At 40.3% G+C, this 26,835-nt stretch overlaps 2 protein-coding genes across 4 annotated transcripts; one reads left to right on the top strand and one right to left on the bottom strand.

The window, feature by feature from the left end:
- Positions 1 to 3,724: 3,724 nt before the first annotated feature.
- Positions 3,725 to 18,811, top strand: palmdb (palmdelphin b). 2 transcript variants are annotated; one of them, XM_030770152.1, is made up of 8 exons: positions 3,725 to 3,790; positions 4,696 to 4,776; positions 4,961 to 5,091; positions 6,341 to 6,455; positions 6,806 to 6,830; positions 6,949 to 7,065; positions 7,668 to 8,690; positions 10,074 to 10,266. In XM_030770152.1, the coding sequence occupies exons 1-8, from the start codon at positions 3,746 to 3,748 to the stop codon at positions 10,112 to 10,114; spliced, it is 1,578 nt and encodes a 525-aa protein (XP_030626012.1). In that variant the 5' UTR covers positions 3,725 to 3,745; the 3' UTR covers positions 10,115 to 10,266. The 2 variants fall into 2 exon arrangements, with proteins under 2 accessions (XP_030626012.1, XP_030626011.1); XM_030770151.1 differs by lacking the exons at positions 6,806 to 6,830; positions 6,949 to 7,065; positions 7,668 to 8,690; positions 10,074 to 10,266 and adding exons at positions 15,390 to 17,481; positions 17,603 to 17,694; positions 17,906 to 18,811.
- frrs1b (ferric-chelate reductase 1b) lies at positions 18,757 to 26,513 on the bottom strand. 2 transcript variants are annotated; one of them, XM_030770153.1, is made up of 17 exons: positions 26,488 to 26,513; positions 25,316 to 25,514; positions 25,037 to 25,191; positions 24,767 to 24,861; positions 24,543 to 24,684; positions 24,194 to 24,376; positions 23,996 to 24,094; positions 23,605 to 23,755; positions 22,882 to 22,995; positions 22,551 to 22,666; positions 22,350 to 22,436; positions 21,437 to 21,534; positions 21,242 to 21,300; positions 20,730 to 20,873; positions 20,255 to 20,349; positions 20,042 to 20,140; positions 18,757 to 19,951 (listed from the first exon to the last, which is right to left on the bottom strand). In XM_030770153.1, the coding sequence occupies exons 2-16, from the start codon at positions 25,512 to 25,514 to the stop codon at positions 20,048 to 20,050; spliced, it is 1,830 nt and encodes a 609-aa protein (XP_030626013.1). In that variant the 5' UTR covers positions 26,488 to 26,513; the 3' UTR covers positions 18,757 to 19,951; positions 20,042 to 20,047. The 2 variants fall into 2 exon arrangements, with proteins under 2 accessions (XP_030626013.1, XP_030626016.1); XM_030770156.1 differs by lacking the exon at positions 26,488 to 26,513 and adding an exon at positions 25,620 to 25,649.
- Positions 26,514 to 26,835: the final 322 nt, after the last annotated feature.

Raw genomic sequence — 26,835 nt, 5'->3', positions numbered from 1 at the left:
AAGCACCGGGGCATGTAAACAGGTGGGCAGCAGCTAACTCCTGCGACCTTCTGTAGCCTGTTCCTCTGATGCAAGGTGTCTTCATTTCTCCACTCTGTTATCTCAGGTCATGGGAATGTTGGCAGTCTTCGGGTTATCCGGGCTGGAAATGCCATTAGAATGAGATAAAAATCCATGGACGTTTTCTGACAAAGATCATTGGTATATTAGAGCATTGGTTTCTTGTTTTGTTTGTATATATTTGAGGGAGAAAGAGAGAGGGACAGAGAGAGAGAGTCTTGAGTTCAGATATCTTCTTAACATTTATCTCATAGAGACTTAGAAAGATGTTGTTAATAAGAGAATTTGTTTTTGCCAGAGCGGGGAAGACAGGGAGAAAAAGAGAGAAATTACGGATGTGACTGATTATTCGTCTCCTCAACACTTCCATCTCCTCCCACACATGCTTTCGTTTCACACATTTCACATTGCAGCATGATTAATTCATTTGAGTTACATAAACCAGATTCATAACCATTGTGTAAGGTTTGTACACATGCTGTCCTATGTAACTGATATTGGCTAAGCAATGTTGCTGTTTGCTACAAAAGCAGACAGCATTCAATCAGTAACCATCTCCAAATGACTAAATTCAGTTTTTTTTAAATATTTGTATTGCCCATCTTTCAAAATGGTCTTCCATGAATAGCCTGAGTGTAAGGCTCAGTTTGTGTGGTACCATTATAGAAACCTCCTTGAGCAGAGAATGAATCATGCCAACCCTGGCAAATGAGCACCCAGAATAGGTTCTAATTTACGCGAGGCCAAGTCCTGGTCCTCTTAGGTGAAACGCTACTCTGTGGTTTTGCTGGAGCCACGAGATCTGTCTGTTTGTGAGGTCGTTCATCTCACACAAATTGCCTTTGTGCAAATGGCAGAGGTATGGCGCCTCATTGGATGAATGATGACTTGAGTTCATGTGTAATGTTGTGACTTTAATTGCGTGAAGAGTTATCTCTCTGTGTTCACTGATTTACTGACTTTACTGAGCGTCAGACTGTCTGTGCATGCGTAGTTCAGTAATCATTAGAGAGCATGGCAATAATTATGATGTTGCTAATAGATGAAAGCAGAAATGGAAGAGGTCTGGAAATGGTTCAGGCACATAGCATCACTCAGATATGCATTACAGCCTCACATAATGACACAGGCTCAGTGTTGTCACATGCTAATCTACCCACTTACCCACCTACACACATACACATACACACACACATACACAAACACACTCACACACACACATGGAGTGCTCCTCTGCACATGTATACAAGACACCCACCCACACACACAAACAGACACAAATACACACGCACACTCACACACACACACACACACACACACACACACACACACACACACACACACACACACACACACACACACACACTGAGTGCTCTTCTGCACATTTATTGAGGACACCCAAACACATATATTATAATCCTTACTTGTTATTACCAGCAAATCCACCTACCTACTCGCCCACCCACTCAGCTCCCCCCCCCCCTCACTCACATACCGCTTGTATGTGTCTTTGAGTGTGATTGCTTTGATTCAGCATGTGTACGGAGGGGTGTACATATAAATGCATGCCAGAGGGGTCAGATTATGTTTCATGAGGAGAAAAGTGTCATGGAGTGGGCATTGTGACATTTAGAAAGTTCAGAGTTTTAATGTCATTATGAACAATGGGGGTCCACACTAGGGCAAAAAAAAAAAAAAAACATCCTCTCAACATGCTAGCTGCATTTTGTGGCTCATTCTTAAGGACAGTTAAACGTTAGCGTGCTTTTTTTAAGTACCTGAAAAAAAATGATACCTAAATACAAAGTGTAAAATGACTCCCACAGTGGTCCTGTGATGTTGAGTATTCAAAACCTACTGTACCTCTGTGCTAATTGAAGAGTTTGGAGTGGACTACCTCATATGACAGTCAAAGCACGTGCAGTCTTGTGTGAGGTATTGTACGTCATGTGTTGTTCCAATGTTCCTAAGTGTGCTCTTACCCTGTTACACACTTGTAAACAAGCTTTCACTCTCAGCCCTCACCTCTGGCCCCCCAGGCTTCCCTGCCACCCGTTTCCAAGGCTTACGGAAAAACTCTGTAGCGATAAATCATATATTACTCCGGACATCTTTCACCATCTCTCCTGTGATACTGTCTTATCTGGGCTCCTGTGGAGCCTATGGCAGGTGTTTGGTGCTTTTTAATCATTATTCATGGCTTTTCTGTCACACAAATGTTAGAATTAAATATATACATTAAAATAATCTAAATTTACAAACATCGAAATTCTTGTAGTTGTTGATTTGACTGGACATACCAAAGTTCAAGGTGGGTCGAAATACAGTGTACCTTAAATGATCTGTTCTTTCCCTGAATTAACACTGTGTACAACATGTTTTTGTCATAATAGTGCACCCCCATTACAATTACATGCCTGTGGTTGTAAATAGTCTTTGGAGAAAACCCTACCATCTGTATTTAATATTCTTTTATTTAGTAGTTTATTCACACTCAATAACCTCTTCTAGCTGTCCTTGAAATCTATATTTGTCATAGTGTCATTCAGACCTTATCACCAAAAAGGGACCCGATCCAAGCTCATTGCGTAACTCAGTGCTGTTATTTGAATGCTTTCTAACCCTGCGGTCCAATCCTGCCCAGACTAGAGAGCGAAATATCTTTCCTAGTTGTGTGTTGAGATGAATGAGCGAACGCTAGCGTTAGCAGCAACAGTAGCATGCCTATTATTAACGTGACAACATTTTTCCCTGCTTGTCCAAACAACCAAGAGTTGACCTTGGGGAGAATGCTTCAAAACAGTAATCAATACTCTTGCCTGCAAATTATTAATAGGACACTGGCTGGTAAGGGTTCTCTTGGAAAGAACACAAGGTTTAATGCAATGAACTGCGCATGTGTGGGATTCTATGAGCTTTAAATTCTATTTTCAAAACATATGACAACTCACAAGCAATATATTAGACACGTCAGCATGTCAGTTTACATCTATTTATATCAAGTTTATTACAAAGCCATCATGTTGGGGGTAACTGAATACCACCCTTCACCTGATGTGTTGACATTGCTCCTAACCTTTTCTGTCAAAGAAGGTGAAGAATGACCTTTCCTTGTTCTTCTTCATTTACTGTCATGACAAATGTAGCCTCTTTTGCTCTTATTCTTTGATGGACAGCTAAAATTACGGATACTGGGTATGAATCCAGGCTCTGGACTTTTGGAGACCTGGACAAATCTGTCATGAGATGTGATGCACAGGCATGTAGATGATGTCGGTTATCCCAACAGCGCCGGTTTGCAGGACACCTCTGCTGGATGATTGTATATTTCCCCTCTCTCCTGATTCACCTCTTATCCATCAGCACCCGACACAGTCACCACCGTCCATCAGTCATTCACCCAGCTCTCCGTCCAACCCTCTACTTCGTCCCTGTACACTGATGCCAGGCCTGTGACATGTTCTCTGCTGACACTGTCAATCAATAACCGCTGTTGTCCTCGAAGACCTCATCAGACCATCTATCTCTGTCCTACTCCCTCTCTCTCTCTCTCTCTCTCTCTCTTTCTCTCTCTCTCTCTCTCTCTCTCTCTCTCGCTCTCTCTCCCTCCCCCTCTCACGCTCTTGATCTTTCTCTTCTCGTTTTCAGAATATTGTCTCATTCCTCTTTCTGTCCTAGGGTCAGCATGGAGGAGGCTGACCTTCTTAGGGAGAGATTACAGGCCATTACAGTGAGTATGAAAACTGTTTCCTTCCTATTTTTCCTCATCGTCTAATACTCTGTTGTTATTTAACTGGCTCCGAAATGCCAAGGACAAAAAGAAATCATTGGAAGTTGAATGATATTGACACACATTTTGTTGCATGTCACTTTGGGAAACTAAAACACGTTTTTATCCCAGCTGCAGGAGTCTTTTGTTTGTTTACATGTGAAGGTTGAGAGCCTTTTGCAGCGCGAAGCACACTATTCATCACTGTGACTGCACTGACAGTGAACACACAGTGGGAGACAAGTAATTGGGCACTTGTTTCAGCTCTATAGCCAGGATTCTCTCTCAACTTTCCAATATAGGAGTAAACTTTGATTGTACTTGTTGCAGTTCTTTGTTCAGGGTTAAGTTGACTGGCCTTCTGTGAGGTCAAGACAGTAAAGTAACAATGATTGTGGAGTTCTCGTAAATGGACAACCTTGTGCGACACAAACTTGTTCTAGATTAAATGTTTTGTTTTGGTTTTTTCCTTTTAAATGGATGTTTCAGTGCACAGCATGAGTGTTATTGAAAGGCTTCTGCTGACCTGTTAATGGAAGGCCTGAGAAAACCCTGAAGTGTTGTTTAAATCTCACTAATACACTTTTTTCAATGTCTTTCTTAAATCTCTCTTTTTTTTAAGGAGTCCTTCTGTCTTAGCTTGCTTCCCATAGAGAATTGTAGTATGTTCACATTCAAGGATTCATTGGTTTCTTTGTGCATTGCACATGAAGTGATGTGCTGTATTATTTAGAATCAAATAGGCTATAAATGGGTTTCAACAATGCACAGAACTCTAGTTGTCCGCATGACGGAGATTATTTTGTGCAAATTTCTTGGAAATGTACTGTCTAATTAGTAGTGTTAATACTTTTGTGAAAACACAGGACAAAAGAAGAGTCCAGGAGGACATTGCAAAGAAAAGGAGAGAAATTGAAGAGGAGAAATTAAATCTTCAATATCTGAAGGTATGTTTGCAATAGCTTAATACACACACTTACAATAGCTCAAAAGATAATAAATCAGTTCCACCTACATACAAACTACATAAATATATGTACCAACATTCTCTTGAATATAATCCTGCAGTGTATAGCAAGGCCTTTTTGATGTGAGATGCATAGAACCTTTTTTTTCCTGAACTCCACACAGAAAAAATCCCTTCGGGAACAATGGCTGATGGATGGTCTGAGTCCTCAGAGTGAGGAGGAACTGGAGGCAATGAGAACCCAGGCTCAAGACGATCAAGAACAAACCAGGCTCCTGCAGCGCAACATCGAAAGGTACTATCAAAACCGGAACGGTCGATACATCTCTCTCTCTCTCTTTTTTCTTTTTCTGTTTTTTTTTTGCTTTCAACCTTTCCGTTGTCTAGGCTTCACAGCTTGAAGCCTCAAAAGAGACCGTTCTTAGCGTGTGACGTGAGAGGGATGTAATTGGTGGGATTACTCTCGTTGAACACACGTAATAAGCTTTGCGTGTCAACTGCTGGGCACCCAAACAACTTTCTCTCGCAGTATTACATAATCGGTCTACTTCAAATTAGCTTTGTCTACATGAACAAAGCATTTACTGTGGGGCCTCCACCTGTGATGTGGTTAATAATAAGAGGAGAAGAACACAAAAAGTTTTGTCTGGTAGAGTATATACCATTACTGCATATTTAATGTTGTTTATGTAGCTTTACATCTACAAGTAAGAAAGTTTATTGGCAGTATATGAGAGGCAATACTCTATTTATGACTTATTTGGTCTGAAAAGATTATTTGGTTTGAAAAGAAGGAAGGTGAACTGAGGTGACATATTGCCAGTTCAAAAAAGGCTTGGTCTTAATGAATTGACTTTTGGCCTTGATTGCAGTACTCAAAGCAGAATAGATAAAGAGCGAAAAGCAATTTAGAAGAAATCCTCCTCATCTTTTGGAGGATGCAGTTCATCAGCTCTTGGGAATGGTTCTGATACCACAGTTCAAAGTCGTGCCCCCAGTCAAAACAAAAAATAGAACAAAATGAAAAAAAATTGTTCTCCTACGCCCTCAATTGTGTGCTGTTTATGAAGACCTTGGTGCTTTCTATACCGATAAGCTGATGAAGCTGATAAAATGGTGTTCAGGACAGTGAAATCTAAACATACCTTTAGGAGAGACTGCCAAGATTGTGCTAGAACAGTGATAATCTACCACCATTAATGAGTATGAAATTTGATTTGAATACTTGTAAATGTATCAAATGTCTTCACCTTGGTTTGCTCAGTGATGATTGCCCATCTCACAAAAGAGTCCGAACTGTCTCAGACGTCATAGAAAGGTGATAGGGTGATATTCCTATTTCAGACTTACAGTAATTCTCACATCAAACCCAAAAGTGACAAACTTCTTTCTCATTGCGAGGCGGAGTTGTATTGAACTGACACTGTGGATCGAAGGCTTTCATTCTGTTTTAGAACCTTAGAGCTTTGTTAAGATGTCTTCAAGTGCCATTCTCCTGTGTGGCTCCTCTTCCAACTCTGTCTTCTGTTGTATTCCTCCTCCAGAATAGAGAGGGAGATTAAAGCCCTGGAGACACAGGAGATGGAGATCTCATCAAACGAGGTGCTCATTCTGAAACGGCTCAAAGAAGTAGAGAAAACACCAGAGGATATTATAAAGGTATTGCTGGTCTAATCATTTGACATGGCTTGGATCTGTGTGTGTAGTTGGAAATTTTCCTCATCAGTGTGCTGAATGTCAGCAGATCAACGTTTGAGTCTGAGCAAAGCATATTGTTGGAGTATGAGCGAGCAGCTTCTCTTTTTCTTTCTTTAAATGTGCCTTTTATAAAGAAATGGGCTGAAATGTTCTGATTACTGTGAGCAGCTGGCTAAAATCTGTGGCCCTTGTCAGGGTTCTTTGGGTGTGATGCATTCTGGAAACATTTTGATCGTTGACCATTTTACATCCTCTCCTCGTCTTTTCTGCCATGTAATATTTTCATTTCGAACTACTGTATTTCTACACAGGAAGTAAACGCTGATATCCCACGAGGTAAAGATTTTTTCATTTTTCTGGGTGTTGTGTTTGTTTTCATGATACTGTTACTGTTATCACTCCCATTTCTTTTGTCTTCTAATGAAAAATAGGACCAATTTCATTCCTATTACAGAGCCAGTCCAATATTTATATGCAGCAATACCAGACATGCCTAAGTCTTATACGCCAAGTCTCCTGAGAAAGTTTTCTACCCCAGAACGACAGACGGACTCTGAACTATCAAAGAAGGGTATGGCACAAGACTGTATACTGTGAACATTTCTCCAATAGACAAATAATTAATCAAACTTTGCAGCTGTTGTCAAATTAGACATTGTATTGAGTAGTGAGGAGTTTATCTATCTATATATATATCCATCTCTATATATATATATATATTTGTGTGTGTGTGTGTGTGTGTGTGTCTGTGTGAGTGAGTATACACACACACACACACACACACACACATATATATATATATATATATATATATCTCTAGGTTGTTCTGCAACATGCAGGCACTTTTTTGAATCTTTCTGTTTATTTTTGACAGCAGTCATAGTCATCATAGCTCATGGTTTTTTTTGTTTTTTTTTTTTGCTACCCTACTTACAGCAATCCATATCCTATAATTATCACTTTCAGTTTTTCAGACATTTGACTTGGAGAGACATCACATCAGAGAACTCTCACATATAATAGAATATAATAATGTCTATTTTTTTTCATAAACACTAATTTAATCATTATCCACAAATAAGGAATGTATGTAAAGCAGAAGTAAATATGTCAACTTGAAATGCATTCAGTTCTTTGACTTGTGGGGTTTTTTTCCATTTCTTTTCTCTGTAGCCATGTATGCAATGGAGATCAGTGTGGAGAAAAATATGCGCACAGGCAAGAGCCAGGTCCTCTCCTCAGCCACGGTCACACCACAGCAGTTCCAGCAGAGGGGCATTAAGGTCTATGACGACGGCAGAAAGTCAGTATACGCCCTCAGTTCTGATGGACAGGTGACTGAGAATGGGATGGATGAACTGAGTCCAGTGGAAGTGGAGGAGCTTCTGCTCAAAGCCTCAGAAAAGAAGTTGCCAAGTGATGTGGTATACCACGAGCCTGTGTTTTCCAGCCCCTACAGCAGGTCCTCCACCCCAAGGAGGTCTGACCGCAGCTACAGCAGCCCAGCGCCTGCCGACTTCTGTCCGGCAAGTGATAGCCCCAGCCCCTTCCAGCCAGACGACGGAGAAGAACCAGGTGTTCAGAGTGAAGGGGAAGGCAGGCTTTCACCCACCCACATTCCAAATTCCAAAACCAACCAACTGTCATGTTCAAAGATATCGGCTAACCAGAGTCCTTGCTATGAATCAGAGATGAATCTTGCCAATGGTGGAGTTGGCGGAATGAGAGACACAAGTAGGCTCAGTCCAGCGAATTTCGCCGGCCCGGATTCTGAAGAATGCCACAGACTCACTCCAGTGGCAGATTCTGGACTGGGTCTAGGAAGATTTTCTCCCCTTTATTCGAAGGAAGATTCAGGTCTAAACCTCATGAACTCCCTTCCGTCTGATATAGACCCCAACGGGCCTATCACAATGATCTTCATGGGCTATCAGAAAGCAGAATCAGACGAAGAAGATGAAGGAATTCAGGCCGAGTTGGTCGTCATTGGCAACGATGATGAAGAGGACTATGAAGAGCCTCCTCTGTCCTACCATCCGGAGGGTTACCACAGCAAGATCTTTCAGCCGAGCAAGAACAACGTTTTTCGCTCAGAGATTAAGCCCAGCGGTCTCCGAAAGCACGCAGATCTCCACCATAACCCCTACCTGGATGAACAGATGGACAAATGGGGAACGGAAGACTCAACAACAACAGGTATCAACAAAGGGAAACAAAAGACCTTTTGGCCACTAATACTTTGCTTGCCTCTCCTCTCAGCTAACCCTCTAATATTTTCCCTGTTTGTATTCGTGATCAGGCAGTCACAGCCGGCATCCCACTCAGCTGTCAATGCATGATGGTTATATTCACGTCGGCCGCAAATTCCCAGAGCAGACTGTGTTGTGTTTCACAAGAATCTTTACCTCCACCCAGTGGTAGAAATATGCAAATAAGTATCCCCGTAATTACATGGATAAGTCCAATGATAGGCATGTGAGTGACCTAATCACAGTTCGGTCATAAAAATTAAAGTGCTCTATCTGTGAATCATTCCATTAATTTGCCCTCGTACCCTTTACATTCAAGGACTTGACATCGGTGTGATTAATGCATGGTTGAATGCTGTTAAGTGCCTCTTACTTACTTCCTTTGTCAATTTAGGGAACTAATTTAGAATGTTTTTGTCTCTGTGCTTTTCCCAATAAACATGTCTCAAAATTCTTTACTGCTTTCTTCTCTTCATTTGTTCATTAACATTTACTGGGATTAAAAACCCTACTTTTTTTCTAATTAAACGTCTTTTATTTTCATATGGTGCCTAACAAATCAGCCCTCTAAAAAAGCATTAAACGTCTTCAGGTAACAAGATCTTGCATGTGGTTTTAGAGTGCTAATATTAACAAAAACTAAGAACTAATTCACCAAAAATAAAATCACGAATCAAAATTTACTCATACAACATGGAGACACAAAAGTGAAACAGCCACTGTCATACATGTATTCAGCCCAGTATTGTACAACAGTAATTATGCATATATTGAATTTTTTTACTGACATTCCTGGGCTGACATCATACATACTGAATTTTTTTTTTACTGTCAATTTCCTGCTATTGACTTGTGTTGCAGCACTGTTAATTGTGTTTTGGTCCAGAGGAAAGAGTTCAGTCCCTCTTGCACTTGTGGATGCTGTCTGTCAGCTTTTACTGGTTGTTCCCGATGGGTATTTAAGGAGCCGTGGAGCTTTAAGTGGCATTTCATAAGATATACCCCAGACACCGTTACATAAGAAGAGTCTTATATAAGATGGAAAATGTCTCCCAAAACTGAGAAGTTTCTGTATGACAATTGTTTTGACTCGACTCTTAATTTCAGCTTCGAAGGATCTTAAATGCATGACCCAGTCCTTTAAATTGGATAACAACCATTAGAATGTGTTTACAAGTAATGACTAAATTCAGCTTTTCTTTTCTTTTCTTGTCTTTTTTTATGCCATAATCACAGTGGCGCACAGCAATCACAGTCATCAGCCAGTAAAATGTACCAGGTGATGTCCAATGTAGTTATAGTAATATATTCCTCATTGTTGTCCTTACAGCTTTGAGAATGAAAGTGGCTCATCTAGGAAAACAAGCGTGACTTCCACAGAACAGCAGTCTTTTCTCCGCTCGAAATGCTTCACAAGGGACATTAAAGAGGAGAAAGGAAAACAGATTGAGCTTTTTCTGCTTTTCAAATTCCAATCTTTTGGAGAAAGAAACTGCAAATAAACTCATTTAGAAGTTGTAAAACAACCTAAGAGAATTCCGTTATTCTTTTTCCCTGAAATATTTCACCATTACATTATGATTGTTATTGGAGCCATGTTATTGTCATAATTTAGACTGTATAAATATGTTGCTTTATGAAATTAATGAGACCACTATTTGCATGCAGCATTTAGTTTTCTCTTCAGATGGCCTAGACATAAATTTAACATCTGCCATTATGGTTATACTTTGGAAATGTACTCTATGTTGCCATTTTAAGTATGTGCCAAAAAAAAAAAAAAAGATTTCATTCAAGTTTGTGTGATCAGACATATTTTTGGACATAAATCCTAAACAAAACAAACATATCGTATGGCATCATTAACTGCTCTGTTCTATATTAGTAACTTTATATACCTAACAAAAGTGTCTTATCATGTCAGATTTTGTCTTCATGATGCAGAAATTTAAATCACACATAAGCTTCCTCTTGTGTTATTTTCTATGTGTGTGACGGCAGTCAAAATATGATGTGCAGAAAGTGTATTCTGGAGTGTAATGAAAGCACAGTGCAATCCTGAGAGAGCGTGTGTGTGTGCCTGTGTGTATGTGTGTGTGTATGTATCTCAGTGTGCGAATGCTGGAGCGGAGGACAGACTGCTCAGCTATTGGCTGATTCTCTCACATTTAGTGAGAGTTCTAGTCTCTGTGGCTACAGGGAGCCGGTAGCTGCAGCCTGGCACTGGTGCTTAGCGTGATTTGCTCCACAACTGCCGACACAAGGTAGGACGTGCATAGCCTTAGTGACATGCAAAATGTTCAATGAGTTGCTTTACTCTGAGATATTGATTTCTGATAAAAAAAAAAAACGACTGGCTTGTTTTGTAATAATGAGAATTGGACGTGATAATGTGAGCAGTATTGAATAGCTGGGATTCTCTGCTGTGTAACTAAATGGGGATTATTGCATTGTGCCTGACCCTGTGACACTGTGCCGATATCGAACTTAAACTCCACAGTGTATATGAATGTGACAAGCAGTGTTTAGGAGCTCGTGTGAATATCTTCATGTGTTTGTGTGTGTGAGTATGTACGTATGTGTGTGTGTGTGTGTGTTTGTGTGTGTGTGTGTGTGTGTATGAGTTTATGAGTTATGGTTTTCCAGTGGATGTCTACATTGTTTGATAGAAAATGGATAAACTGCTCTGAAATATACTTTTCAGATAGAATGTGTGCAGTAAACATAACATTGGGAAATTAAATACCTTAGAAGTCATAGACAAATAGCACATGAAACATGAAGTTAACCTTTATTCTGCAAAACCAGTTTAAACATTACTGTCTCAAGGTTGGCTGTTCACGAAGGTGAATGTCACATGTTTGCATTATGCCTTGGTTAAAAACTTAACTGATGTCAGAAAATATTTTATTGTTTTCTCATCTGACTGCTGAAGCAGTGCTAATAATATCTTCATAATAGCTGGTAATTATTATACATTCAAATAAACTTTCTCACTTGATGTATACTATTATTTTCAGCTGGTACTTGTGATTACCTCCTTGATTATAATCCTTTGTGCTACAGAGTTTTTCAAAAGTGATTTGGTTGGTAGCAAGACAACTGCATAAACTTTGTAAACAAATTCTCTGTACCCTGTGTCAAAAGACATTATATTAGAGTTAAATATGGCATTTAACAAATGATCGGTATGAAATGACATTTTCAGCTCTACTTTGAGCTAAAGGCATGTAAAAGGCAGAGCTTCCTTAAGAGGAAGCTCTGCAGAGGCATTTGGTGTTCAGAAAGACATGAGTGGATATTCTCTCTCTCTGACACTGATTACAGATGAAGAGGTCTGCTGTTCCACTCCACTCTCACGGTGAAACAGAGGTGGAGAACTCCACCCTCCACAGGGTCAATCACCAGAACCCCATCAAACAGAGCTCCACATATGATTACAGAGAATTCTAGAATTAGCATGGGGGTGGGGTGGGGGGGGGGGGGGGGGGGGAGGTTGGGGGTGTTAGTGTAGTCGGTAATCAGTGCTGCAGTACTTTTCCAGTGATCCTCGTGCGTTCCGCACAACATCCATTTGATTAAATTCTCGTTTTTAAAAAAAAAACAAAATCTTGCCGGCTCATTCCTAGTCTTCACATTGTGACACTTCTGACTCTAAAGAGCCTTTGTGATGTTAAGAACATTTTAGCCTCTGCTCTGTCATTAGTCATTTTCGTCTTTAGGAACTTTTGCTGTTGTTGTTTTTGGGTTTTTTTCGTTGATGCGTTGCCATGCCGCTGAGAGACATTATCCTCCGTCAGGGCTAATGAGCCGGGGCTCCTGAGACGCAGCGCCTCTCAGAAATGCTACTTGGCTCCAGGTCTGAATGGCAAACCCACGCACAGCCATGCCTCCTTTCAGAGCCGCTCTGCGCATGATTCAGACAGTCATTGTTCAGCTGCTCAGAGAACAACCTTGAAAGTACAAAAGCAAGTTACTTTCTGTACTTCCCATTTGCAGACTGTCATGTCTTATGGCACAGGTGTGTCTTTAAAAAAAAAAAAGAAAGAAAAAAGAGAAAAAACGCTGACTAATGACTGTTATTTGGGAGGTACATTTGGTCGGACTGTCCCGTTTTTGAAACCCAGCCCCTTTTGCCTGGGGACCAGTGTGAGTAATTAACTGTTGTAGAGAGAGCGCGTGACCTCTGACAGTCACTGCGTGGCTGGTTGAAGATGTGTGTGAGATCAGGACTGAATGGCTGCGTAGGAGAGAAGAGGACCACTCATGTAGAACTGCACAGTATTACACCACAGTGCAACAGCTCAACATGTACGGGAACAGTTTCCAGGGTCACATTAGTGTGGAAGTCAACACCAGTGGTCCAAATCAAAATGGCATTTCTGCCAATATCTCTCACATCAGCTCTGGTCCATTCAGCTTCCATTCACTGATCAATGTATCCCACAAAAATCAAAGCATGTGTATTTCAACCAGACCACAAACTCACCGCTGTTCAGAATGCATGCAAGTTTAATTGGGAAGAGAGTTCCTTGTTAAGAAGGCTGAGAATGATTTCCTTCTGGATGCTGTGTTTGAAGCTTCTGGTAGGTGTTTGGGAGGGGTACATAGATATCTTTGTCGGTCTATCTTCAATGCTAATCTACTTGTCACTGAATTATTTATTGTATACAGATTGTTATGACACAAATGCTGTGACTGCGAGGTGGTGAGTATGTGGAAGTTTGTTCACCAGCTGAGCTGTTATGCTTACTGGGGGGGGGGGGGGGGGGGTGTTGCCATGGCGCTTAGCAATTTTCAGTCTGTTATTTTCATTAGTCTTTGTGCCTTTTGTCTGGCTCGATTCAGGTGAAAGTTCTGTGAGCTGAAATTGAAATCAGTTTAGGGAAACTTTTTTTTTCCTCTCTAATTATTTCCATCTGTTGTATGAGGATGCATGTGGTGATAAGTGGGGTTTAGAGTAGGGTTTATTACAATCAGTTAAAAAATATTATACAGCATGAATATGCAAAAATGATTTAATGGAAAATAACTCAAATAATGGGGTCTGAAATCAATTATGTTCTCATGTAAAGTGAGTAATATTTTTTGAATAGTGATAGTGAGGATAAGTTCATTTTTTTGTACAGTTCTGTGAGAAAGACGATGGCTGAACATGGTAAAATTGATTACTGCATTTATCTCTCAAAATCCTCGCATTCATGAATACTAAAGCATCATTGAAGCAGATATAGTTAGGGCTAAGAGGCTTAGTGTAGACAGCGGTGGATTTGTGCTGTATATTCCCATTGTCAAACAAATTCCTATGTGTGAAAGTGTTTGGGCATCCGAGTGCACATCATGCTGACGTCTGGCAGGAGGTAGGCCTACACATGACAGCATTATTAGTGAATGTCAGCTCTTATAACACTATGTCACCACAATCAATTATCAAACAACGCCACTAAGGTAAAGACGATATGATAATTCATTTATAATTCATTATGCGAGCACATTCCACTTGAAACGCCTTTATTTTTTAAATGTGACAGTCTGGAATAGCAGATTGTGCACTTCCTCTCACTGGTTCTTTTTTGGCTGTGAGCTCAGCAGTTCTGAGAGTTGGACGGGGACATCGCCTCAGGGGTCGCTGAGTTTTTCCCTCAGCTTCCTTCACATCCTCTCCTCGGGCTTATCGGTGGATAGAGCTAATCAGCTGCAGGGACACCACCACACCATGCGTGGGCTAAGGAAAAAAAAAAAACAAAAAAAATACTCTGCAGTCTTACATAATGGATCCATTTAATTCAGCTGGGCTTTTGCTATGTCCCTATGTACGACGCACTTTGTGTAATGATTCACCGCCATAGTAAACAAACAACTTTTTTGTCCCCACTTCAATGACTGATAAAGCTCTTCATCTCTGTACAGTGCAGGGAATAAATAACAGAGAGCTTTCAAAAACAAAACATTGTGTACCTCTGTATTTACTGAAACTGTCTGAGCAGGTGGATTTTTGCTTTGCTCAAACCAGAATTTTTATTAGGCAGAAGAGCTGAAGCGATTTGAGGTAAGGATTTGTATGCGAGGCTGAGAAAATGCTTGTCTAACATAGTTTTTGGCTTGCTCTCTGCACAAGATAAACTCTTATATTTTCAGACACTTGTTTCATAAATACAGAAAATTATCAGATCATGTACACTAACCACCCCCCCCCCCCCAACAGCTATTCCACTGCAGTGAGTTAACAAAATCAAAAGCATGTGGGTCTGCATGTTGAGATAAAAATCATTAATTTGGTCATTTTTTCCCAAAGCTTGAAAAAGTACTAATGAAATGATCGAGCACATATATCCTTCATGTATGATTATCCATTTGAGTTTATGCAGTATTTTATTTGCTACTGGGAAGATGGTGACAAAAAAAGATTGTGCTTAAAATATATTTGGAAATGTAACATTACAGAGGAAATGCATGTGTGTGGAAAGAATGAATAAGTGGAAAAGACAGGTGAGAGACAGTGAGTAAAAAGAACTACCGAAGGAAATGAGAGTCTCAAAACTGAACAGGGGTGGTATGTGTGCAGTATGAATTATTTTCAGGGTTATGATACTTCACTGATATATAAAAATGTTTTTTCTTTTCTTTCTTTTAAATTGTCTTACAGCGAGTTACAACTGAGTCGAAAGAGGTGGAGGGGAAAGAGGTGAACGAAGGTTGCTTTCACACTCAGAGTCAAGCGCAAACAGAGCTGAAGTCCCTATCTGAGCCAGTAACCATGGAAACCAGTGAACAGTCTGACAAAGCAAACATAATTGACTATGAAACAGAGCTGCAGGAAACTGAATTACCTGAGAACAATGACTCAAACAACGAAGAGGAAGTCTGTTACGACACTGAATTATTAGAATCCGTCAGTTCTAAAGTAGTGGCTGACATTTTAGCAGATTTACCATCAAATGTAAGTGCTGTTGATGAAGAAGACAATTCTCCCTGTCCAAAGGAAGCCCTGGTCTTGGAAGAAACAAATGAGCAATTCAATCGGAACGAGTCCATCACATCCTCAAACTCTGACACACCCTCCAGCGCAGAAAGTGTTTACGAAAATGAGTCTATGCGAAAAAGTCAAGATCCACTACAAGAGGAAGAAGAGCCAGAGAACATTTTACCCATAAATGGGGAAGCTGAAGAGGAAGAAATTTTCGATCCATTAAAGCCAGTGTCTGGTGATGCCATCGTAGAGAACCTTGGCTATGACGAAGCAGATGAAACCATGTTGGAACACTATATCCGGGAGGAAGCCCTGTCAGATATCTCTACTGAATCTTGCCACGATCCTGAAGAACTGGAAGAATGTCTGAGGGTGGAAATAGCTGCGGCGTCCTCTGACAGTGAAACAGATGAGAAATGGAGGAATATATTCTCTTCGTCTATTAATAAGGAGGATGACGATTCTTATTTGGATAGCCTTGAGCTTAGTGCACAGGAACTCTTCATAAAGAAGCCAGAGACAGACACGGTAGAAGATCCTTCAGATAATGAGAGAGAAAGTGAACTGGATGTCCCTGTTAGTGAAGAAATTTTAGAACAGCCCGAATCCGATACAGATTACAAATACCACACACAAGAGATATCCTACAACCCCTCGTCTCCCTTCCATGGCCTGTCGAAAATCTCGGAGGATGAGGAGGAAAATGGCAAAGGATCAAAAACCAGCCTAAATTCGTCATCCAGTTCCATTAAGACAGACTCGAACAAGAAGGTACCAAAAGATTACTGTGTGATCCAAGAGATGAAGAGTGAGAATGTCAGTACAGAACATGTGGATTTCAGAGTAGCCCGTAAACAGTGGCTGGAGATGGAAGAACAGACAAAAAACGTGGCACATTTACCCATCAGCAAACCAGGAACCTGCCAAGGTAGTCACAGTGTTATGTATACACCAGTGCGCAACATCGACAGAACTAAGAGGCAACCAGACCTGGAGAATTTGGCACTTGGAGGAGAATACCATCACTCCCAGTTCAGCCCATGCTCAGAAGACTCAGGGCTGGATGACTCCAGTTACAGATCCCCTTTTGATGATCCAGAAACTCCAATCGAGAAAGAGATCCGTCTGGCCATGGAACGAGAGGAGAGCCTAAGGCGCGAAAGGGGGATGTCCAAATCTAATTCAAGTGACTCTGTAGAGGTAAAAGCTAGACCAGTGATACTACACCCTGCAAAACTATGCCAGGAAGTTGAAGAGAAGAGAAAGATGTTTGAGCAGCAGGAGGACAACTGTAGAATACCTAAATCACCGAACAACAAGACACCATCTTTCATTATCACCTCCTCACCAACAAAGACCCCCCAGAAGCACGAGATGGCAGCAAACAACATTATCATCCTTGAACCTGATCCTCCCAGCCCAAGACGTGGTGGTAAAGAAATGGGAGCCTCTCGTTGTTCTGAGTGGAAGTCAGAGGAGACTCCAAATGTCATTATCCTCGAGACATCAAACCTGATCATCCGAAGTGCGTCTGAATTCTGCCTGAATTCTGCCTGTGAGGATACCCAGGAGAAAACATTTCTCAACAACCCGTTCTTCAAGCTGCGATCCAGGAGTACCCTGTCACTTGTCGACGAGGAGATCAAGATGGTTAAACAACGTGAAGAGGAACTGAAAAAGCAAAGGGCCAGTATCTATTCAAAGGAAAGGTTCAACACAATCCTCGTCTCTCCCAATCATCTAGACAGTTTAACTTTTGACAAGACAGGTATATCTCTCGCGTTGAATATTGTTAAACTAGTTAAAATCACACAAACACACACACAGATACACATTCCTGAAGGTTCAGACATGAACTGAATTAATGAACTGATTCTGCGCATTTTCAGATGACCTGCCTGTAAAGTGTAAGTCTTCTCCCTCATCACCTATGAAGAGTGCGTACAAGATGGATCGCACAACACTATCCTGTGATCAAAGGGTACGTCTTCTTCCTTCCTCTGACCTTGTTCTTATTGACAAAGTAAAGAAAATACAAATTAAATCTTAAAACAAAGCTTAGAAAGTTGGCTGGAATTTTTAAAAAAAGGTAACTGTTGTGCTATGTAAGCACTATAAGAGTCCCATTTATGAGGAATATACAATTCAGCTGTAATACCCCATCACTCTAATTAAATCATTCTTTCCCTAAGTTTCCAGAGACGTATACCAGAGGCCGTCGTAAAAGCGCCATGGCTCTTCGCTGGGAGGCTGGGGAGTTTGCAAATAATGAATAATTCAAAACCAAGTGGATATTGATTGTCATTCTTCTGGTCTGTTTTACGTAACAGACTCTCAAAAGTGCTACAATTTCATGTTTCATGTAACAGCATAGCAACGTTTAATATTGCTGCTTGTGTGATTTTCTTGACTCTTGGTGTGTGTATTGCCGAAGCAGAAAATAGAGTCGCGTGTAAAGCCAAGACGCCTGATTGTTATTTGAATGTACAGTTTAGTCAGCATCTCTTGTTTGCTGTGAATGTTCCAGGAGGATTTAAGTACACTTTATTGTATTGTCTTGGTAAAGGAGGGAGGAAAATAAATGTTGTATTTTCATATTGTATTTTCTGCCAGGAAAGGTTTGTAATGTTCCAGAGTAATGCTAAATTTATAATGCAGCACGACACTGTTTAAATTATTCAGAAAATATTGGTAAAGACTATGAAGAAAAGGTATTTAAATGCCTTTTATTATATCTACCACTTTCAGTTTGAGATATTTTATATAGTGTACTTAACCAAGTAAGTGCACCTTTCAATATTTTGTATAATATGGCCACTTACTAACAACAACATGATCACCATCGAACAGGAGGGGCAGCTATTAAGTACGCCACAAATACTGCTTTACAATTTGTTGTCTTTAGAATATGTTTGTATGCTTACATGTGAAGCTATTTTGCTCATAACACTCATCAGTATTGCTTGCTAACATTTGAATTAATGTGAGCCACACACAAAAGAGAAGCTGATGAATTGCCTCCTATCAAAAAAACCCCAAAAAAAACAAAACACATTTGAATTTATTTGCATTTTCAAACCAAGTGTTTGACAAATCAGTGCATAACAATAAACATGAATATACAAATCTTGTAGAACGTAGTCATGTTCTTTATCAAACAGTGCAACTTATGGATTCAAATCACTCATTTGAACTGCTGTACTATCAGAGATTATTAAAAGGCACTTGGGTACTAACGATCGCCCTGAGGGTACAGCCATGTCTTCCATTAGCTTCAGTCCAAACGACACGTTTTCCTCCCCATGACACATTACTGAACGGTGACAACCCTTACCCTGCACTTACAGACTTAGTAATGCATTTAAGTGTAACAGAACACCCTGACAGGACAGAAAGGAACATTCAAATTAACAGGGAAGAACATTCACAAAAGCTGACAGGCACTCAAATCATGCAGGCTTTTAGAAACTGATTGATAGCACCTTATGATTAAAATAGAGGAAAAAAAAGCAGTAACATTTATTTTTAATAAATAATTGATTTTATAAAAAATAGTGCAAAAGGCTGTGCACAACATTCCACTTTATAAAAAATAGATCTGATCCCTCTGCTATCACCTGATAACTGTATTATAAAGGAATAGCTTAACTCTTAGGTTATTTATAATGTTATGTGCAGCTAGAATAAAATGTTTTCATTGGTAATGACATCAACTGCACATAACTAAGAACTATAGTTAAATGTGTGCAAGGCATAACTGACTTATTTTTGTGAATACAAAGGTACTTAATGTAAAATGGAACCACATCTACCCAATCATATCAATCTGTCAGACACGAAATCCATTAGCAGTAAACCTAAACAATCCAACAGCAGCAAAATCTACATTAAATAAAAATAATAATAATAATGTGATAGAGTGATGTCTTGTAATTAACTTTCTTCACAAACTGCAATAAATATTAGTTTGTACCACTCTTTGGAGATGTAAAGTATGTATCTTTGGTATTATTAATGTCTTCTAATTTCATTCTAAGGGAATGAAAAATAAATCATCAGACAGACAGCAATAGAATGGCAGGACTACAGCAAACAGGGGAGATGATGATACACTGAATATTCATCTATTTCAAATGCCTGTCATATTTATGACAGAAAGTGCAAATAGGCGTCTTCTCAATGGGATCTGCTCCCTCTGGGCACACTGAGGTGGAATGTACAACACTCAGAGTGGGAACCTAAAGAAAATGTCAATATTAGTCATATCTGTTTCCTGTTTGATTATTGTGATACAAACAGAAACAGAAGCGGAGATAAGGCAGGTTTACCTTAAGTTACACACTGCTGATGGTCGTTAGGAGAACAGTTAAAAATCCAAAGTTTCCCAACAGAAAGACAGCCAAGACAATTGTTTTGAATGAAGATTCCTGGGAGAGGGGCACAGGAACACACACACACACAAAGCGAAAATGATTGAGCTTCTGCATAAACCAGAAGGTTCAAGTACATCACTGGTCATTATGTTTGTCCATCTCACTTACTTTACTTGCATTTTCTGCCTCAACAAATAAAATCTCATCTCCATCCTCAGCATCATTACCATCTGAGACCATCTGAAAGTTTTTGAAGAAACGGCCTGAAAACCAAACGCAGAGCAACACAAAATCAATACAGATCAATGCAATATACAGATTCATACCCAATTACACGTTTCTAGCAAAAGCAACAATACATTACTACATCCCTACAGACTGTTTTGCTGTAGCCGGCCTGGACTGGCATTTAGAGCTGATTAGCATTCATTGTCACAAAGCAATCTCTAAAGCATTTCAAAAACCTTTAGCAATTTAATGGATACATTATGTTTTCCCAAAGCAAAGTAACATTCATCATTATGAGGACACAACTAATTGCTTTGAGAGCACAGGTATAGTCATTAGGGGATAGGGAGTACGTGAAAAGGCTCGTGTGGGAAGAGTTTCAGATGGTGAAGGCAGATACATTACATGGACTGACCTGTAGACAAAAGGCCCCTCTTGTTGGCTTCCAGAGCTAGGTCTGCCAGTACACCCCAGACCACAAAACAAGCCACAATCCATGTGGACCAGGGAGCAGGAAGGCACAGAGCCTGTTGGTGTATGCCCAGGAAGATAGCCACCACTACACAGAGACCCAAAAATGCTCAGTTAGTACAATTATCAATACCATCAGTGTTATTCTGCAGACAGGACATTCTGGCATATGATTTCATGCTACCCGGAGTAACATGTCTGCTCTGTGAGCAAAGCATGTCTAACGGTGGCTATGGTAGAGGAGTAGAGGAGAGATGAACCGTTTATCATATCATTAGTGCACAACAAAACAAGGACTGTCAAAGAAGCCCAATTTTAGTCTCATAGTATCTCACAGCTTCTGTGTTACCTGCAACTGTGGATAGTATGAGAAATAGTTACATACAGATATATTAAATACTAATACACTTCAGCCTGGATGAATGGAAATTTCCACTGAATTTTCATGAGTCTTACCAGCAATTAAATGCGCTGCAGAACCCACACCAAAGTGCAACCAGTTGAAAATGTATCGTCTGAGAATGTACAGATAATAGAGTGGTATCAGAGTGGTCAAACAAAAAAGAAAGCAGATATTTAAACTAGCCTACAGTGGTCTTGAAAGACACTGCTTCATTAAATGTTAGAAAACATACTGGGAACTGGTTTTACCGTGAAGCGTCTGGAGCTGGTCTGAACAGGGCCATTACAGGCTGAATAATGGCAAGAACCATAACTGTGCAGCCCAGATAAGGGTGTGACCCTGCACGCTAGGAGAGACACACACAATCTTAGTGGGACACACACTCTTAGTAACGCACACCTATTTAGTGAGACAAACAGACGTAAACATATGAAATATCTGCAAGTTCAGCAAGCCCTGTGTTCATCTCTGAATCAGCACAGAACATCTATTGGCACATGAAAATATGGCTATGCTACAGTAAACTTTCTTAAGGGAAAAATAATGTTCAGAGAATGTTTTAGGAGTGCTGGTATTTTAAACATACTGATATTACATATTACAAACAGACTGAGAATAAGGTGCATGGAAGCAGATTTGTCTTGGAGAAGTGCGCCATCTGTTGGTTAAAATGAAAATCTACAGCAGTAACCTGTTTTGGCAAAAAAGACACTACAGATGTCTGTAATGACTCACAAATGCCTCCCTCATGTTCAGCTTCGCACAAGGACAAATGTAGCAACCTGCATCACCACATGGGCAAACACTTCATCATTCATCATTTGCTGTCAAATTGAAATCTTGTCACAAAAAAAATTGTTTTTTCCTGGTAAAATGCCATTTTGAAACAATACAAGGATAAATGACTTTGACTCATGAATCCCTCATAGTACATGTCTGAATTTGTTGTTGTTATAATATCCTGGGTCTTTTTTTCCATCTTTCTTGGCCAGACAGCATGTGACAGCAGAACACAGAGGGAACGTGGTAAGGTACAGTCATACTGACATACATTTGGTTGCGTGGGCAGTGAGAGAAAACATGACACATTGTCAAATGATTAAGGACAGTTACACAGACAGGCAGTGCACTTAAGTTGATATGTGTGTGTGTGTTTTGTACCTTACTCCATCCTCCTCTATAGACAAATGGAAGTATGAAGCCAATACAAGTCAGAACCACCGTAACCACCATTAATGTACGATGCAGCTGTGGGGACAATAGGAATCAGTTGGATTCTTGTGAGTAACATAAACAAGTTTGTGTTAAACAATAGCTCAAGTTAACAGACTGTAAGTTCATCGTCGTGAAGAAAGCCCTGACCTGAAACCAGATTTTCTGTCCAAATAAAGTCTTCTGAGGCCAGTCTGGTTTGAAGTAGCGCGCGATTATGACACCAGTGCTGACAGTTGTCATCCATGCAATGAGCATAAAGGCACCTACAGATCCACATGGACTATCGATTAGAACTGCTCAATAAGTCTGAATTTAAGAGTAAACAGAATTTAAATTTTGAATATTATCTTTGCACATAAATATCTGTTCATTTCTGTAACCACCTTGCATTTCCTCGATTCTTGAACGCGTCTCGGTGAATCGATAAATCAAATAGTTATCGTACGATGAATATTAACATCATATGACAAAGACTCACCGTGAAATTTCATGATGAGGGGAGAGCGAGAGCCAGCTAAATCCTCTGGGGGTCCTGTTATCACTTTCTCAATGCCCGAAATCAGTGGCTGGCGGTCATGTCTATGTATCGTACCTTATTGTCAAATCAAGCGAACAAACAAACAACAAACAACTAAGCCCATCGATTTCAAAAGTATAAAAACTGACGTTTACCTCCTGTTGTCTTAGCTAACAGGAAACCACAACTGATGAAAGTAACACTAACAAAAGGCGCACTTTATCACAGTGTAAAAACCTGCTTTGATGAAAAAGGATGCAGTTAAATTCCTGAGCAATTAAGCCCTGTGTTTTATGTCATTTGCACTTCTGTGTTTATGGTGGTGCTGACCACATGTGCTTCATAACTGGGTCTTATTTCAGGCAGAATTAATCATGTAATATTTTAGTGAAGCTTTAAAACACACTGAACTCTTTTTGAGAAAATTACATAACTCCCCAGAGCGTGTGACATCACAAGTTCACATCCTCCCTGTAATATCTGTCAAAAACAAGGCTTAGGCAACACTCATGCGATTTTCATTTCTTTGGTGACAAACATCCATTTTGGAAGCTGGGAGAACTTGTGTTATCACTGAGAGCAGTATAATCACACAGGAGTGAACAGCGCATGCTAAAAGCTTACGATCCCAAATAAAATCGCATTATCCTCTGCGTTCTCCAGAGATGAACCAAAAGAACAAACCATCTTCTGCTCTTCCATGGGCCAGGAACAGGTAGTATTTCTGATCCATGTCAAATCGGCCCTGGCTCTGTGATGAGACGCGTACATCTCGGCTGAAGCGACACTGAATGATTCCATCAGCGAGCCTCCACGCTGTGTCTTTGAGCACGTTCTGGAACACACACCCAGAGTACGGGTCACACAGCTGACAAAGTACTTCTCAGCATTTGAATAAAATTCATATTTGCACGCATTTACCAAAAATGGATATTTTCAGTTTTTCAATAGATACTTTCAGTTTTGAACACAATGGGAGCCTAACACAACTGTATACAGTTGTAATCCTTTGAACCAAAGCGTGGGAGTGTGAGGCTGTATATAATGAGTGTGTGATGAGTGTGCCTGTTCCTACCTCTGATGCTAGCGCTGGATGAGTCCGTCCTTCAACATATGCAGCACTGATGTCAACGCGATCCTTGTATTTCACACACAGGTATACATCATCCTTCCCCTAAGGGACAGACAGACAGACAGACAAGCTTTGATACCCTAACCAAAATCAAAATGACAAAGACTGTCTTAAATACAAGGGTATTTCTGGTTACCATACCATCCATATGTCTTGTGACAGGGCAAAGGACACATATCCATCAGCTGGTCCGCTGAGCTCAAACATCACCGTCTGGCCCTTTGTGCTGAAAGACAGGAAGTAACACTGGGGCTCTTCCTGTGGATTGCAGCCCACTGGCTCCCTCAGACAGGACTTTGTGCTGCCACATCCCTCAGAGGAGAACTGAGAAAGGGAGACGGAGTGCAAGCGCGATTATGAAGTAGATTTAACATGGAGCACGCATAGGAGAAGAGAGACTCTGTTCTCACAGTCTTACCCAGCAGTCAGTACAATGTTAATCTACAAATTCAAAAAGGCACAGTCGAACAGAAGTTGCTGTGACACTCACCGGGGCAGACAGTACTGATGAAGGTGTAGTGGTCTTTGCTGAGTGTGTGGGCTGCGGCGGAGGTGGGGACACACCAGGCAGAGTTACTACAGGACCTGGGATCTTCACCCAGAACTCTTTGTATTTATAAACCACAGTCACCCTAAAATGCACACAGAGCAAACACAACATTAGCTCTTAAGTGACTGATAAACAGTGAATGAAAGGACAACGGGGACACTTACAGAAACTGGACACTGGGAGGAGGCTCATTTGGAGCGGTCCATATAACCTGCACTTCCTTCTTGTGCTTGCCGCTCGTGTGACTTACGGCTGATCCCTATCACAACAAAACGATTGGGACACAAATGATAAGCTTTATGTCACTTAATACATAACCGGCGATATAAATAAGTTGTTTACTGTATTACATTTTTTCCAACACAAACCATCATATCATTGAACAACCTGAATCTAACTTAACTCAGGTGAGAATAAACATTAACCAGTCTGACCTTTGTGTGGCCACACTGCAGAAGCTGTGAGATCTTGGGATTGACTAGAGTGAATGATCCAACAGCAGCACTGTTCAAATTCTGTGCATTCCGGGCCTCTATAAGAAACCCTTTGAAGTGATCAACGCTCCCTGAAGAAGGTGCTGATAAGGTCACTGTAGATATGAAATTTAAGCAACTGAGTGGAAATAAATCAAACACAGCCATCACACAAACATTACACTGCAAGATGATGACCAAGCTGCAACATGGAATTGTAAATTATAATATTCCTTGTACCTTTGATTTGATCTCCAGGGTTGAACGTATGCTTGTCTGCATTAATACTGTATGGTGCAGGTTCTGGACTAGATGAATGGCCATGATCTGGTGTCATGTCATCACAAGCCTGGCTCACTTTGCCATTACTGAAACAGGTGACAATCTGTGCGCAAGCAGCTCCCAGCACAAACAGCAAAGTCTGCCCCTTTGTCAGCATCTGAAACAAGGACAAAAAAAGTGATTATTTCCTTGTATATCACTAGAGAATGAAATCTTCATATTCAGAGTTCTGGGTGAAAACATGAAAGTAAAATGCAAATACCCCGCTACTGTAGTATCTGATAGAATGAATCCTCAGTCATATCATATCTCCTTAGTTAGAAAGTACATGAATACTGTTATTAAAAAAAAAGTGGCCGCAGAACGCGACCTTCTTGAAACACAGGCTCGAAACGTTAGTGTAAAACGGTTGGTTAATCATCGCCCAGCAGTAGCAGAAACGTATGTTCACTATGATAAGGACAAGTGCGGACGAGTGTCACTATAGACGCGTTTTTCAAACAGTAAATTTGACAGAGGCACCGTAGGATATCAGTGCAGCTAAAACAAAACATTCTCTGTTCAAAACATTGCAGACTTTAAATTCACCTATAAGTAATCAAAAAGTGTTATATAACAAATAAGTCTGAACTGCTATGATTTTAAACATTCAACATAAGACTAAACAGCAGTGTTTTTCTCTCCAAGCTAACCTATGGAACCTTCGTCGTGTTTACCCACTCCTACTCATTACTGGTCAAGGTCAAGTGAGGGTACCCTACTCACTTGTATGCTTAATATCCTCGTCAACTTTCACATTCAGATAACTGTTGCATTTACATCACAAAGAGTTTAAAAACTGTGCAGTTGTCTATATACTAATAACGTAATGTTTTAAGTGGACAGCTGCTACCTACAACATACATCAAGACCAAAATCGTCTTTTCCTGCTGACAAAACGAAACACAATGTGAACTCAGTATATTGAAGTGTAAAGTGTGTGACTGGTTATTAAGGTGTGACACGAAACAATATGGTGATTATCATGTTGAGGGCTATGGTTCACTATTAAGGTTGAAAGTCCTGACATCGTTTATATTAAAAAAAAAAAGACAAAGTTCTCAGACAATTCCCACTCAAATGTGTCTTACCGTGTGTCTCCGTACAGGAAGGCTGAAGTGAGCTGTGATTGGTCTACTCGGTAAGGCGTGCCTTTCCGAACTGATCTGACATCAGATTATGCATTTCCTTATAACGATTAAGGAAGGGATTAGGATACATTGAACTGCTCCAAGATCAGCGTACAAGTGTAACTTCTTCCTGAAACAGGATTGGTTATTGACCGGATGCGACATGCACACATGCAAGGGTATGAATGGATAGACGAAAATAGCCGCAAATAAACTATGTACGGCAAATTGCTATACTGAAAGTGATTATTCTCGAGTGTTACATTTTTAACTGAAAAGAAAACATGCATACTATAATTTACACTACTC

This window comes from Chanos chanos, chromosome 3 (genome assembly GCF_902362185.1).
Source record: "Chanos chanos chromosome 3, fChaCha1.1, whole genome shotgun sequence".
In the NCBI taxonomy this organism is placed as follows: Eukaryota; Metazoa; Chordata; class Actinopteri; order Gonorynchiformes; family Chanidae; genus Chanos; species Chanos chanos.
This window is presented reverse-complemented; position numbering and strand designations above follow the sequence as displayed.